Source organism: Sprattus sprattus (genome assembly GCF_963457725.1).
Source record: "Sprattus sprattus genome assembly, chromosome: 1".
NCBI classification, from domain to species: Eukaryota; Metazoa; Chordata; class Actinopteri; order Clupeiformes; family Clupeidae; genus Sprattus; species Sprattus sprattus.
The window spans coordinates 10,767,496-10,781,938 of record NC_137920.1 but is presented as its reverse complement, the minus strand read 5'-3'; the positions used below and the strand labels follow the sequence as shown (position 1 = coordinate 10,781,938).

The window sequence follows — 14,443 nt, the reverse complement described above, 5'->3', positions numbered from 1 at the left end:
TGGCATCCCAGGACCTCTCTCTCTCTCTCTCTCTCTCTCTCTCTCTCTCTCCTCTCTCTCTCTCTCTCTCTCTCTCTCCCTTTCTCTCTCTCTCTCCCTCTCTCCCTGCCCAGAGTGGCATCCCAGGACCTCTCTCTCTCTCTCTCTCCCTCCCTCTCTCTCTCTCCCTCTCTCCCTGCCCAGAGTGGCATCCCAGGACCTCTCTCTCTCTCTCTCTCTCTCTCTCTCTCTCTCTCTCTCTCTCTCTCTCTCTCTGTCTCTCTCTGTCTCCCTCTCCCTCTCCCTCTCTGACGGCTTACGGCGTTCAGGCTATGCAATAACCCCCTCCAGCTGGTATTTCATGTGTGAAGAGTTTCCCGCCCAGTCTAAACCGAACTGCATTCACTCATTTAAACAAGAAACAGGAAAAAAAACCATCTCGGGTCTTTTTCAAGTAGCCTATCCCACCAGAAGGTGGCGCTCACCTCCTCCTGAGCCTGTTCAACCCGTTAGCACCAGTAGTCCGGCAACCTCCTGTGACACCACTGACAAGCAAAACCGCATTCACTCTTTAAGACAAGAAAAGCGATCCAGTTATTGCGTATTGACTTGCACTCACATTCCCATGCTTAGTTTGAACAGGAATATCCCAGAGGGAAACGTTCCCGTTCGCTTCATCTGACTGTTATAGTAGAACATGGGACAAATGCTTCATGTACAGTACCAGTCAAAAGTTTGGACACACCTTCTCATTTTTTGAGAAGTTTTTTTCTTTACTTTTATTATTTTCTACATGGTAGATAACTCTCTTTTTTTGGTTTTAGAACATTATTTCATATGTGTTCTTTTGCAGTTTAAAAGTCTTCAGTATAAATTTACAATGTAGAAAATAATAAAAGTAAAGAAAACACTTCTCAAAAAATGATAAGGTGTGTCCAAACGTATGTAAATGTTTTATAGTAGCCTATCCACAATTGGTCCCTCAGTGGATATAATGTGGTGGCGATTAGCACTCATACACCTACACACTCTCTTTCACAAACACACACTCTCACACATACACACACACACTCTCACACATACACACACACACACACTCTCTCTCTCTCTCTCTCATACACACACACACTCTCACACATTAGCCGATTTAATATTAACCAGACGTAGCTGTTTCTGAAGGGGATTTTACACAAGGGGAAATCAGAAACACGTGCGATTGATTGCAAATGTTTTTGCAATGGTCTCTGCTGTCGACATTATATTGTGGTAGACTATGTGAATTCTCAATAGCACTCAAAATGATTTATGGTGAGATGCACTTTATATTTTATGTTCAATTATTATGTTGTTATTTGGGCCTGTTGATGTTGTTGTTTGTTGATCTTGTTGTTTGTTAAAAAAGCCCAGTTTCCGGTCTGTAGGCTATTTAAAGAACTATTTTAAGACATATGGGCTACGTATTTATTGTAAATAGACTAGGTTGAAAAATGTATTAGCATCAGTTATTACCATAAATTGTTTTAACATTGCATTATTGTTATGATTATTATGATTACTATTAGTATTATTATTGTTGTTGTTATTATTTGGTCTTAATGTTTTGTTTTTTTAAATGGGCCTCTGTTCAGTATGTTTTCTCTGGCACTTTGAAATGTTTCAGTGTGGAATAAAAGGTATCCAACAGAACCTGACCTTGAGTCTTTGAGTCATCACACACACGCACGCACACGCTCACACACACTCACGCACGCACGCACGCACGCACGCACGCACGCACGCACGCACGCACGCACGCACGCCCGCACGCACGCACGCACGCACGCACGCACGCATGCACACACACACACACACACACACACACACACACACTCACTCACTGCCCCAAAAAGGAGAAGCTCTCTTGTTTTACACAGAGGTGTAAAGATCACACACACACACACACACACACACACACACACACACACACACACACACACACACACACACGCGCACACACACGCGTGTGCATGCTTGTTTGAAACCAGTGAGCTAAAGAACTTGAAAAGACTGGATTTGTATTGTTGTAAACTTTTATTTTTGTGTTGTGTTCTGCCTACACCAGTAGACTGTGGTTATTTTGACATTAGTTAAGTTATTGAGAGATACTGAGAAATCGTGTGGAGCTAACTATCCATGCGGCTGCATCCATGCAAGCATCCTAGCTCCACAAAGCCATCGTAAACATAAATCCACCGTATACAGTCACAGGTATCATAATCCATAAATTAGCCGCAACATTGTTTAAGCCGCGAGGTTCAAAACATGGGGGAAAAAGTAGCGGCTTATAGTCCGGAAATTACGGTAGTTGTGTAACTCTGTGTTACTTAATTCCATTAAAGATTGACGTCTTGACAGAGGCGTTCAAAATGCGTTATATGACCGCCATTTATTTCTTTGTCTAAACCAGCACAGCGGTTCTCAAACCCTTTTATATCAAGGACCCCTAAACTGCCACAGATTAGACCAGGGAAGGATCCCTATTTGATAAGATTATTTTCCAGAATCCCCCATCTGATGAGATTTTTGAGTTTAGATATACAGTACTGTGCAAAAGTTTTAGGCAGGTGTGAAAAAATGCTGTAAACTAAGAATGCTTTCAAAAATGGAAGTGTTAACAGTTTATTTTCATCAATTCTTCATAAATTAACAAAATGCAGTGAAGGAACAGAAGAAAATTCTAAATTAAATCAATATTTGGTGTGACCACCCTTTGCCTTCAAAATAGCATCAATTCTTCCAGATACACTTGCGCAGTTTTTGAAGGAACACGGCTGGTAAATTGTTCCAAACATCTTAGAGAACTAACCACAGATCTTCTGTGGATGTAGGCTTCCTAAAATTCTTCTGTCTCTTCATGTAAACCCAGACAGACTCGATGATGTAGAGATTAGGGCTCTGTGGGGGTCATACCATCACTTGCAGGACTTTCTGTTCTTCTTTAAGCTGAAGATAGTTGTTAATGACATTGGCTGTATGTTTGGGGTTATGTTCCTGCTGCAGAATACATTTGGTGCCAATCATACGCCTCCCTGATGGTATTGCATGATGGATTAGTATCTGCCTGTATTTCTCAGCATTGAGGACACCATTCATCCTGACCAAATCTCCAACTCCACTTGCAGAAATGCAGCCCCAAACTGGAAAGGAACCTCTACCATGCTTCACTGTTGCCTGCAGACTCTCATTATTGTACCTCTCTCCAGCCTCCAGCGAACAAACTGCCTTCTTCTACAGCCAAATATTTCTAATTTTGACTCATCAGTCCAGAGCACCTTCTGCCATGTTTCTGCACCCTAGTTTCTATGTTTACGTGCTTAGTTCAGTCACTTGGCCTTGTTTCCTTGTCGGGGTAGAGCTTTTTGGCTGCAACTCTTCCATGAAGACCACTTCTGGCCAGACTTCCCCGGACAGTAAATGTCTGTACCTGGGTACCACTGGTTTCTGCCAGTTCTGAGCTGATGCCACTGCTTGAAATCTTCCGATTTCGAAGGTAAATAAGCTTGATGTGTTTTTCATCAGCTGCATTAAGTTTCCTTGGCTGAACACTGCGTCTACGATCCTCAACGTCTTCTTCAAAAGAGCTGGAACTGCACATTTTGAAACCCCTGTCTGCTTTGAAATCTTTGTCTGGGAGAGACCCTGCTGATGCAGTGTAACTACGTTGTGTCTTGTTGCTGTGCTCAGTCTTACCATGTAAATGGATAAAAAATAAACATTTATTGTTTACATTTTTCAAAGCATTCTTAGTTCATAGCATTTTTTCACACCTGCCTAAAACTTTTGCACAGTACTGTATTATGAAAATAATTGTATGAAACCCATTACCAAATCAGTCATACATTCTGTTCGGTCGGAATTATAGTCAAAACAAATTACTTTGTTGGGACCCCCTGGCACCCCATCAAGGAAAAGGATCCATAGGCTATGGGTCCCTGAACCCCACTTTGAGAGTTTGTTGACCTATTCTTTTGTATGTTTTTGGCTATTTAAAACATGTAAATATATACATACATACTCCATATGCTGTGCATCATCTATTTAGAGAATATTTTATAAAAGAAAATGAATGTGGATAAACCCATTTGTATTGTTTTTTTTTCCCTTGCCATTTTTTCCTTACTAATAATCATTAGTAAAGTGTTTTGCACGGGTTGATATAAAGCGGGTACTATTTATACTTTATACGCATTTACAAATGGTCCGTAACTGAGGGACATACTATAGAAACCATTTACTAATCATTAGTAAAGTTTTTTGCCAAGATTGATTAAGACGTTAGGATGTCAACATATCAATGGCAAAAACACACAACACAGCATTGAGGAAGTAAAGTGAAATATCAATTAGTACATTTTAGAAATATCATGAGTTAGTCGTCCAAGTGCCCCATATTTGATCTTTTTAGCCAGCCATTCGTTCTATTCAATAACGTAAAGGTGGTCAGAAAGCAAACTCTCTGTTTGATTTCCTCTGAGCCTCCAAATCTGCACCTTGTACTTGAGCCATGCCCTCTAAGTATTGCATTTGATGTGTGGCCTTAACAAGTGCTTTTTCTGTAGCCATTTTAATGAGCATTAAACTTCCTTTCTTTGAAAAAGATCCTGCAATAAGATCCTTCCTTTTTAACCTAGTCATTTAATTCAATCTAGTCATCATCCAAAATGATTGCATGTGAGATGATGTCTTTATTAAATTAGTATTCCTACACACGCCATTAATCTGCCAACAAACCAATCTAACCTCTTCCTCTCATTCAGATCAGTAACGGAAGGAAGAAGGAAGTACAGTCAGGGTTTGTCAATCAGCAACAAATGTCTCACCAGAAAAAGAGTCTGGCAAACTTCTTCCAATAAATAAAAGCAAGTGACTGGCTGATCCCCTTATTTAAAGTTGCATTGTTGCATTTGTGTCGTTGTTCTTGTTGTGTTTAGCAGATTAGAATGCATAGTTTTAAATGTGAATGTATTGTTAGTGCAGTTTTTTCAAATAAATGTTTTCCAATTTCAGTTCATTCCCCTGATGCTGTGTTGTGTGTTTTTGCCATTGATCAGACCCTCCAGGATTTTGCGACGTCGCGCCAATTCATGCAAATTCAACGATTACCCGCGAAATTCAGTGCGACGTAGCAATTTTAACACATCACCGCAATTTCCGCCGGATTAGACAAATAATTGTCGTCTCCCACAACTTTCTCCTGCCCTGCAGACACAGTGCAGACACTAGCAGAGTTCTAATCCGTTGTTAACAATGAGAACGGCTACACCAGGCATGGAGATTAAACACAGTTTTATGTGTAGGCTGAGATATTCATAACATTTTAGTCAGTCTTACCTGTAGTCCTTTTGTAATTCCAACAGGTGCACTTCGTTGTGGATAAGTCAATCCTATGCACTGTTCCCCCTACGCGTTTAGCATAACGTAGCATAACTAGCTATGTTTCTAGATAAGAGTCTAACAGCTGTTGCCATTCCCAAGAGACGTTTGAATGATGTCAAAGTAAAAGTCCTGTTTTCGTCTCCATAACAACAATACAAACAATATACATTTTCTGACCTAAATAAGCGGAGAGCAGAACAGCCTATTATGCTACATTTTTGTAGTACTGGTAATCTTTTGTTTGGCATGTTGGTTAGGTTATTTGGAGGATCATTTCTCAACGGTTTGGTTCTTTAGAGAATGTTTGTTAATTAATCATTTATTTTTCAACAAATAACTCAATTATAATTACAAAGAGGGAAATAAGCAACTTTTTATCGCAACTTTCACTTGCTCCAGCAATTTCATCGCAACAAACGCCTAACAACACACAATTTTCACCGCAACTTTTCGGAAAAGCCCCAGTGAAATCAGTAATTTTAGGCTGCAACTATCACAAAAAAGGCCTGCGAAATCACGAGGGACTGATTCATATGTAACAACCTAACGTCTGAGGTCATTTTTGGAGAATTTGAAGGAGCATGTGTGTAGTCACACTTTACATTAGTTGCTGCAGAAGTGTCTACTAATGGTATGTCCCTCAGTAACAGGCCATTTGTAAATGCTAATAAAGTATAGATAGTGCCCGCTTTGTCTACCCATGCAAAACACTTTACTAATGATTAGTAAATGGTTTCTATAGTATGTTCCTCAGTTACGGGCCATTTGTAAATGCTTATAAAGTATAGACAGTGTCCGCTTTAGATCAAGCCTGGCAAAACACTTTGCTAATGATTAGCACATTATTTCTAAAAACCTATTTTAAGCATAAACTGAGGTGTTACATGTGCTCACATATATTATTTCACTCATGAATTGGACAATAGCTTATGCATGACAAAGGTTATTCATGATGACCATTATCACATACCTTATAAATAATCTTACAAATCATTAGTAACTCATTGAAACCTAGTTAATTAATAATTTACAAAATGTGAGCAGACCTTTATCATATACCTTATTAATGATCTTATAAATAGTAGAAAATCGTTCGAAAAATGTTCGCACAAACAGGACTACTTGTTATAAACAATCTTTTAGATCATTAGAAAATCATTCAAAACATGTTCATAAATACCTTTATACTCATTTAAATTGCTTACTAATGTCCTTAAATATGATCTTATAGATCATTAGAAAATCATTTGAAACATGTTCCTAAATACATTAATACTCATTTACAAATTGCTTACTAATGTCCTCATAAAAAAGTATTATAGATCATTAGAAAACAGGTTCATAAACACATTAGTACTCATTTACAAATACATTACTAACGTTTGTAAATGTTGGGATAATGATTTGTAAATGATGAACAGACTATGAACAAATGCTTTATAAACGGTTTATTAAGGAGGGTTATTATAAAGTGTTACCGAAATGTCTTGTCTTATCTGTTGTGCCTGTGAACCTTTATATTTATCACCATGGGAGTGGGAAACGTCCTTGTTACGTAACCATCAACTTAAATAAATGGTAAACATAACATAAAGAAGCCAAGAGAAATGGTGACGATGAAATGTAAATATATTTATTGAAAAATCAATATTGATGAACAAGGTGGTGGTAAAAATAACAGGTAACAAAAGAGAAAGCAAACCCTCACAAAGTCTGCTTATAAATCTAAAGGGGATCTAAACTGCTGCCGTTGAAACAAAAGGAAATTGGAGATTGGTGAGTCTTCCGGGAATCTTCCTCCCTACTCTGAACTTAAACTAAGCTTAAAGTGTGCCAAAAAACCCAGCACCAAACCTACAATGCACATAAAGCAAAATGTTAACTTTACACTATGCTCATAAATTTAAAATTAATTCATTTTAAATGGGTAGTTTGCATGCAGATTCTAGATAACCGGATAACTAGAATGCTGTTGATATTCAGATAGCAGTGCCACCCTGCAGTGCATTTTCATACAAAGTCCTCATTGCACACAAATGTCTGACACACTTTTGTCCAATTTGATTTGAATTTTGCAACATTCCTGCAACCCTCTGGTTCATACTCAGGTGCAAACCTTACATAAATTATCTCTCAAATATTACTGGAGTGTAGACATACATGAGGTTGGGTGTATGCATTCACCTATTTCATCAAGGAGGAATGATCATGTTTCTTCTCTTTTAATTTTTGTAAACCCAGAGCAAATGGCTTGAGAAGTAGTTTTCCCTGATGTTGCTGCATTTTCTACATTCTGTCAGGAAAATAAAGTCATGGAGTTGTGTGTAATCAATTTTTAATACATGTTAAACAGACACACTACTCCATTTCTACACTTGCAGGGTCTGTTTTCTCGAAGTAAACATGTTTGTCTTTGTCAACCCTTTCAATGACAATGCTGTGTTCCCTACCACACTTTACATAATCCATACATGTGATGTCCTTTTCTGCTCAGGATGAAGATGACTTGCACGTTTCTCTGGCAACATTACAATGGCTCCCTCTGACTCTCTTCCACATGTGCCATGAGAATATGTTTAACAGAACAAACAAAGAGTTCCCTATAACAAGGCATGAGAGAGACATTTAGTCTCCCTCTCAACCATCTCTGACACTTAAATATCTATGAGCTGTTGATGAGCCCACAACCTTCATATGAGGTGCCGTTTAGGCCATGAGTTTAGGAAGCTCGCACAAACACTACTTTTTAAAATTACAAGCACTTACTACAGCTTGTCGCTTATATATTGTAGAACCAAACACAAACACATAAATCCCCCCCATACAAACACTCATTTTCATATTTTTTCCCTCAATTCATGTACCATAACAATTTATTTTTCAATCTCTAGCCAATCATGAAATTATATATTTTTAAATTGTATCTTGTACATCAAACGCTGTTCAAATTTCAGCTAATAAAGAAATATTTCAGTAAGTGATACTCAATCATGTATAAGCAGGGCATTTGAATGGATCCTCTGATGTGTCTTGAGATGTGACATTTGAATAAAGCTCTTTCCACACAGAGAACATTGATGTGGCTTTTCCCCAGTATGGATCCTCTGGTGTGTCTTGAGATGTGACATTTGACTTAAGGTCTTTCCACATGTACTGCACTGGTGTGGCTTTTCTCCTGTGTAGATCCTCTGATGTGACTTGAGATGAGCTATTTGACCATAGGCCTTGCCGCATGTTCTGCATTAATATGGCTTTTCCCCAGTATGCATCCTCTGGTGTGTCTTGAAATGACCCATTTGACTAAAGGCTTTTCCACATACACTGCACTGATAGGGCTTTTCCCCAGTATGGATCCTCTGGTGTTTCTTGAGAGAAGACAATTCACCAAAGGCCTTCCCACATGTACTGCACTGGTGTGGCTTTTCTCCTGTGTGGATCCTCTGATGTGACTTGAGATGAGATATTTGACCAAAGGCCTTCCCACATGTCCTGCACTGGTGGGTCTTTATCCCAGTATGGATCCTCTGGTGTGTCTTGAGAGTAGACAAACGTGCGTCCATAAGCCTTCCCACATGTATTGCACTGATACGGCTTTTCTCCTGTGTGGTTCCTCTGGTGTTTTTTGAGAGAAGACATGCGATTAAAGGCCTTCCCACATGTACTGCACTGATGTAGCTTTTCACCTGTATGGATCATCTGGTGGTTCTTGAGAGTAGACAAATCACTAAAAGCCTTCCCACATGTACTGCACTGGTGAGGCTTTTCTCCTGTGTGGATCCTCTGATGTGAATTGAGATGAGATATTTGACCAAAGGCCTTGCCGTATGTTCTGCACTGGTGGGTCTTTATCCCAGTATGGATCCTCTGGTGTGTCTTGAGAGTAGACATGCGTCCAAAGGCCTTACCGCATGTATTGCACTGATACGGCTTTTCCCCAGTATGGATCCTCTGGTGTGTCTTGAGATCTGACATGCGTCTAAAGGCCTTCCCACATGTACTGCACTGGTGTGGCTTTTCTCCAGTATGGATCATCTGGTGTTTCTTGAGATTAGACATTTGAGCATAGGCCATGCCGCATGTATTGCACTGATACGGCTTTTCTCCTGTGTGTATACTCTGATGTGACTTGAGAGTAGATATTTGACCATAGGCCTTACCGCATGTATTGCACTGATACGGCTTTTCCCCAGTATGGATCCTCTGGTGTCTCTTGAAATGTGACATATGACTAAAAGCCTTCCCACATGTACTGCACTGGTGGGGCTTTTCCCCAGTATGGATCCTCTGATGGTTCTTGAGTACAGCCATTGTAACAAAGGCCTTCCCACATGTACTGCATTGAGGCTTTTCTCCTGTGTGTATTCTTTGATGTTTTGCAAGAAGGGAAGGTTTAGAAAAACGTTTGAAACACTGGGAGCATTCAAGTTGTTTCTCCCTGGAGTCCTGTCGCTGATGTAATTCCGGGTATAAAGTCTTTCTGCACGGGGGGTGTTTGTGACGTCTCTCTTCGCTTCGTTTTTCCTCAGTATTCCCTCTCTTGTTAGATTGGATCCTTTGAATTTCTCCTATAATATTATAAGAAAACAAAATTCAACAATATATTCTCTCTGGTACATATATCTATTTGCTCACTTCTAAGTGCCTTAGGATACAATTGTCTAATTAAAGGTCTAAATGTAAATTCAACTGGTACCAATGACCACAAAACTAGTCCATTAGCTTAAATACCTGTCAGTTTTGTTGCATTTATGACCTAAAGTGAAGTTCACACTGTGTGACATACGGAAGAGAGAACATATTTTTTGGAACTGGGACAAGATTAACCATTCACATAAGTAAGGCTTTACTCAAAATATAAACCATTCCTTATGCTTAGAGGATAAACATTTAAAAAGTTAGGGTCCCCATTTTGTGTAGCCAACTTCTAGAAGTTTATCAACTGGCCTAAATCAAGAACTGTGGCCTCTATCATAGTGTGACACAAATTGGGTGCCAGAAAATCGTATGTTGAAATGGACCCACATTGACTATAAACAGCAGTAAGTAATGCATTTAAAATTGTGATATTAGATATATTTGCTCAAATGCTTTACATTATTATACTTACAAATAGCAATGTTGTTGGAAAATAATCTAACTTCAATTGAATCTTCTCTAGTACTATGTCAAAAAGGAGAAATGTTATGTTTAGACTCCCGAGACAACTTCTATAATAGCAAAATGTCCAATGTAGTGGTTTTTGTATTTTCCTTTCAAGTTTTTCATTCCCCCCCCCCCCCCCCTTTCTATCAGCATTGAAGTACACCTACAATACATTCCTACTATGTTTCATTTAGTTTGAGATCCAGTCAGAAGGTTTGAGAGCCACGAAGATAATAATGATTTAGGAGAGGACGAGAAAGTACAGGGAGAGGTTAAATACAGATCCTAGGAATAATGAGGATGTCTTGGGAAAGACATACAATAGGACATTTAACAAAGAACCAGGAATGATATAAGCATTAAAACATTTCATTACTTGATCAGAAATGCTAGCTTACGTCACAATAAGGAAGGTTTTGTAATTTTTTCTGCAGATATCGGGAGAAAAAAGGACATGGACAAATTGTTACCCGAAGTGTAAAGTCATGAAGATATATTCACAGTGTTTCTGTCCTCTGGGTAGGTCTCACATTGTGGACTACAGGCAGTACCGGTTCTTTCAACACGCACACTACGCACGTTGCGTAGGGCCCCGCAAATGTATTATTTAATAAAGGCCCCGTGGGGGAAAAAAAAAAACGTGACAACGTAACTGTCCGTCGCGGACGTCAGATAGCCATGCGCATCATTGCATCATCAGTGTAGAAAGATGAAGCGGCGCTATCCCTCGGGGAATGAAAAAAGGAAGAGGAAGGAACTTGAAAATGAACTGCGGGACCAGCAGTCAGGTAAAGCCTTTAACTCTCCTCTCCTGGTGGGAGAGAGGGAGGGACAGTCCGTGTTAGACCTACATCAACAGGGCGGTGAGCCCTTGGGGATCCCCGGTCTCTGTGTGCGTCTTGCTAGCTTCTATAATTTTAGTTGTAGCCTTGTATAGTTACAATTGCACTTAACAAAATGGAAAGTAATGGATACATATTGACTAAGATTGAAGTTTGTTTGCTTGGATAGCCCACAGGCAAATATTGACGCAGATACGATTTATTTCGTGAAATATTATGACAATAATAAACACTTATTAATAGAGTGAGATCATACCGAGAAATATCAAACTGTTGCTTGAAGTATTGGTTTGATGTTTCGAGGTTAGTACGTTGTTTATTATGGCATTTTACTCTCCTTTCATTTTATAAAGACACGGTCATTGTAAATCAAAAACATGCCGTTTTGTTAAGCTCAAGTCTTCTCACGACTCAATTTGTTTGCCTAGCAACCACTTCAACAGAAAACGGACAATATGGATCTGCTAAATAAAATGGTTTTAATTCCAACACAAGTGATTCAGAGTTTGTAGTCTTTCTATAACAAATAGTTGCTTCTGAGAACCTTGGCATATTTTTTACTGGACCATTGAAGATTTGAAAGTTACAACCAATGTGTGTGTTTTCATGTTAGCATGGGAGCTGGTAAATTAACTGTTGATTGTAAATAGGCTGCCTTTTAAAGATTTTTAGGTCTTTGTGTTTTTGTGAACATTTTGGGGGTTCAGTTAGGAGGGCCCCTTGGCAGAATTTTGCCTAGGGCCCTATGGAGGTCTGAACCGGCTCTGACTACAGGCTGGCCATTCTCTACACAATTCAAGTATTCTAAATATACATTACAATAAACAAGCAACTTACTTGAAGGTGAAGACTCTAAGTCACCATATTCGCTTGGATCAAAATCTTCTTCATCTTTGATTTCCATTGGTAAATACTTTTCTTCTTTCAAGATCATTTCAGTCTTGCATTCATATTCCAGTCCAGGCTTTTCTTCAAGTGTCTGGATTGTAGATGGATACTTTTGTGGGAAACCACCAAATTCTTCTTCTTTTATCTCATTCTTCACTGAAGTGGGCAGTTCTGAAGGCTCAGTAAATCCAGACATTTCTGACTTCAGTTCTGTTTTGAAAAAAAGAAAATCAGTCACACTATACTTTGATGCAAGGAAACAGTGAGAATCTGTGAAGAAAGAACTACAGTATGGTAGTAGCTGGCCTTACAATGGTGAGTTAATTCATCTGCAGAAACTAGGTAGGTAGGGGTGAGGGAGAGATGTGGGGGGAGATGGAGAGAGTGAGTGAGAGATGAAGAGAGTGAGAGAGGGAGTGGGATGGATGGAGACTTTGACTTTTTAGGTTTTCTTTATTTTCAGTAAAAAAAGGAAAACACTCAAGAGGTAAAAACAATACATGTTAAAAAGAAATAAAACGAATTTTTCCTTCTTTAGATAAACAAAAACAAACAGAAAAAGATACAGTTCTTAGGCTAATCCCCCACACTTCGGTAAAAGACTGCAGATCACCAATGGCAGCATAATACCTAAATTCAACGTGTAAGCGTGTAGACGCAGACCATTTTAATAGTGACACTGGTTCTGTTATTCCAGAATCTTCCATCTTATTCCTTCGTTTCAGCCACACCGCCATCTTAGCTTGGCCGAAAAGAAAATTCAACAAAACTATGTGGTCTCTCTTTGCAACAGAGTACTTTGGACCAAAAATAAACAAATTCCAGGAGAAAAACTCCCCTCATCTCAAACACCAATCTTTTAGAAGACTGAACAAACCCATCAGCCTTGAGCATTCAACAAACAAGCGTTTTAAAGTTTCAATTTCCCAACAGAAAACACACCCCTCTTGTATCGCTGGCTCTAAGTGTGCTTTGTGTCTGTTTGTAGCTATTGCTCCATGTACAATTCTCCACTGGTGATCGCCCATTCTCTTTTGGATTTGGCGCTTGTACAGAGACCGCCAGCTGCCTTTGGGGGAGAAAACTGGTCCCAAAAACTCCCACCACCTCGACTCCCTTACACCGGAGAGGGCCTGGAGATGCCTCCCCTTAACACACACCTGATATAATGCCTTTTTGTTTGCATTCTTGAAGGTTGACAGTTGTGGTGTTTTAAGAGTGAGGAGCACACCTTGCCCTTCTTCCCACTCTCGTACACCAGGTTTCACCCCAAACTCAGTTAAATAATCCAAATCTCCTTCGACCTCCTTCGGGGACATAAGGCAATGTTTTGCCTCCTCTGGGAACACATTTCGGATTTCTGTCAAAAGTGTTTTGATAAACCGGACCGAATGAGTCCCTGTGAGTCTAACCACTTCTTCTGCAGAGCGCCAAGAACCCGCCACCACTAAAGCCTGAAGCTTTGTGATGCCCGCCTGGACAAACACAGCTCTGGTATGGCTGGGTTAAAAAAAGTGGTTCCTCACCCACCCACATGCTAGGAGTAATTTTTCTTCCACTGAAAGTCAGAACAGTCCAGGCCCGCAGCACTGACTGATAAAAAGGGGTCAGCCCGACCAGCTCTACTGAGCCTAAATCCATCACAAACAGGTGCCTGTCCATACTAAGACTAGCTGTCTTTCTCAGGAGTGCACACGCAGTCTGTGCCCAGATGACATCAGTGTCATACAACAGCCTCTTTGCAGTCTGAGGTCGAAATGCAGTAACCCTGCTTCTTTTGTCCATGAGGCCTTGACCCCCTTCTTGAACTGGTAGGTATAGGACAGCTGCTTTGACCCAATGTTGACCTAACCAGAAAAAGTAAATCATTCTTCGTTGGATTTCATCCACTAGTTCTTTAGGTGGGTCCAGAATTGAAGTCCGATGCCAAAAAGCCGAGGCAATGAGGTTATTCAAAACCAGAACTCTCCCCCTGTATGACAGCTGGGATAGCAACCATATCCATTTAGACATCCGAGCACACATCTTTTCTACCGACCCCTCCCAGTTTTTCATTTTAAAGTCGTCTATGCCTTGACAAACGCCTACAATTATTTCTAGGGCTGTAACGATATTGGATCGAACCGAGAAATCGCGACACTCTGGGCCACGAACCTGCATCGCGATGCGAGGAGGCA

General features: G+C 39.9%; 1 protein-coding gene across 1 annotated transcript in view; it reads left to right on the top strand.

Moving 5' to 3' along the window:
- LOC308367299 (microtubule-associated serine/threonine-protein kinase 1-like) overlaps positions 1–13,435 on the top strand; it is a gene marked incomplete at both ends in the record, with an annotated part of 37,608 nt that extends 24,173 nt beyond the window's left edge. The window contains one exon of the mRNA XM_080841182.1: positions 13,255–13,435. Within this exon, the coding sequence (XP_080697308.1) occupies positions 13,255–13,435 (181 nt within the window). The remainder of the gene's footprint in view (positions 1–13,254) is intronic.
- Between the last annotated feature and the right edge of the window lie 1,008 nt (positions 13,436–14,443).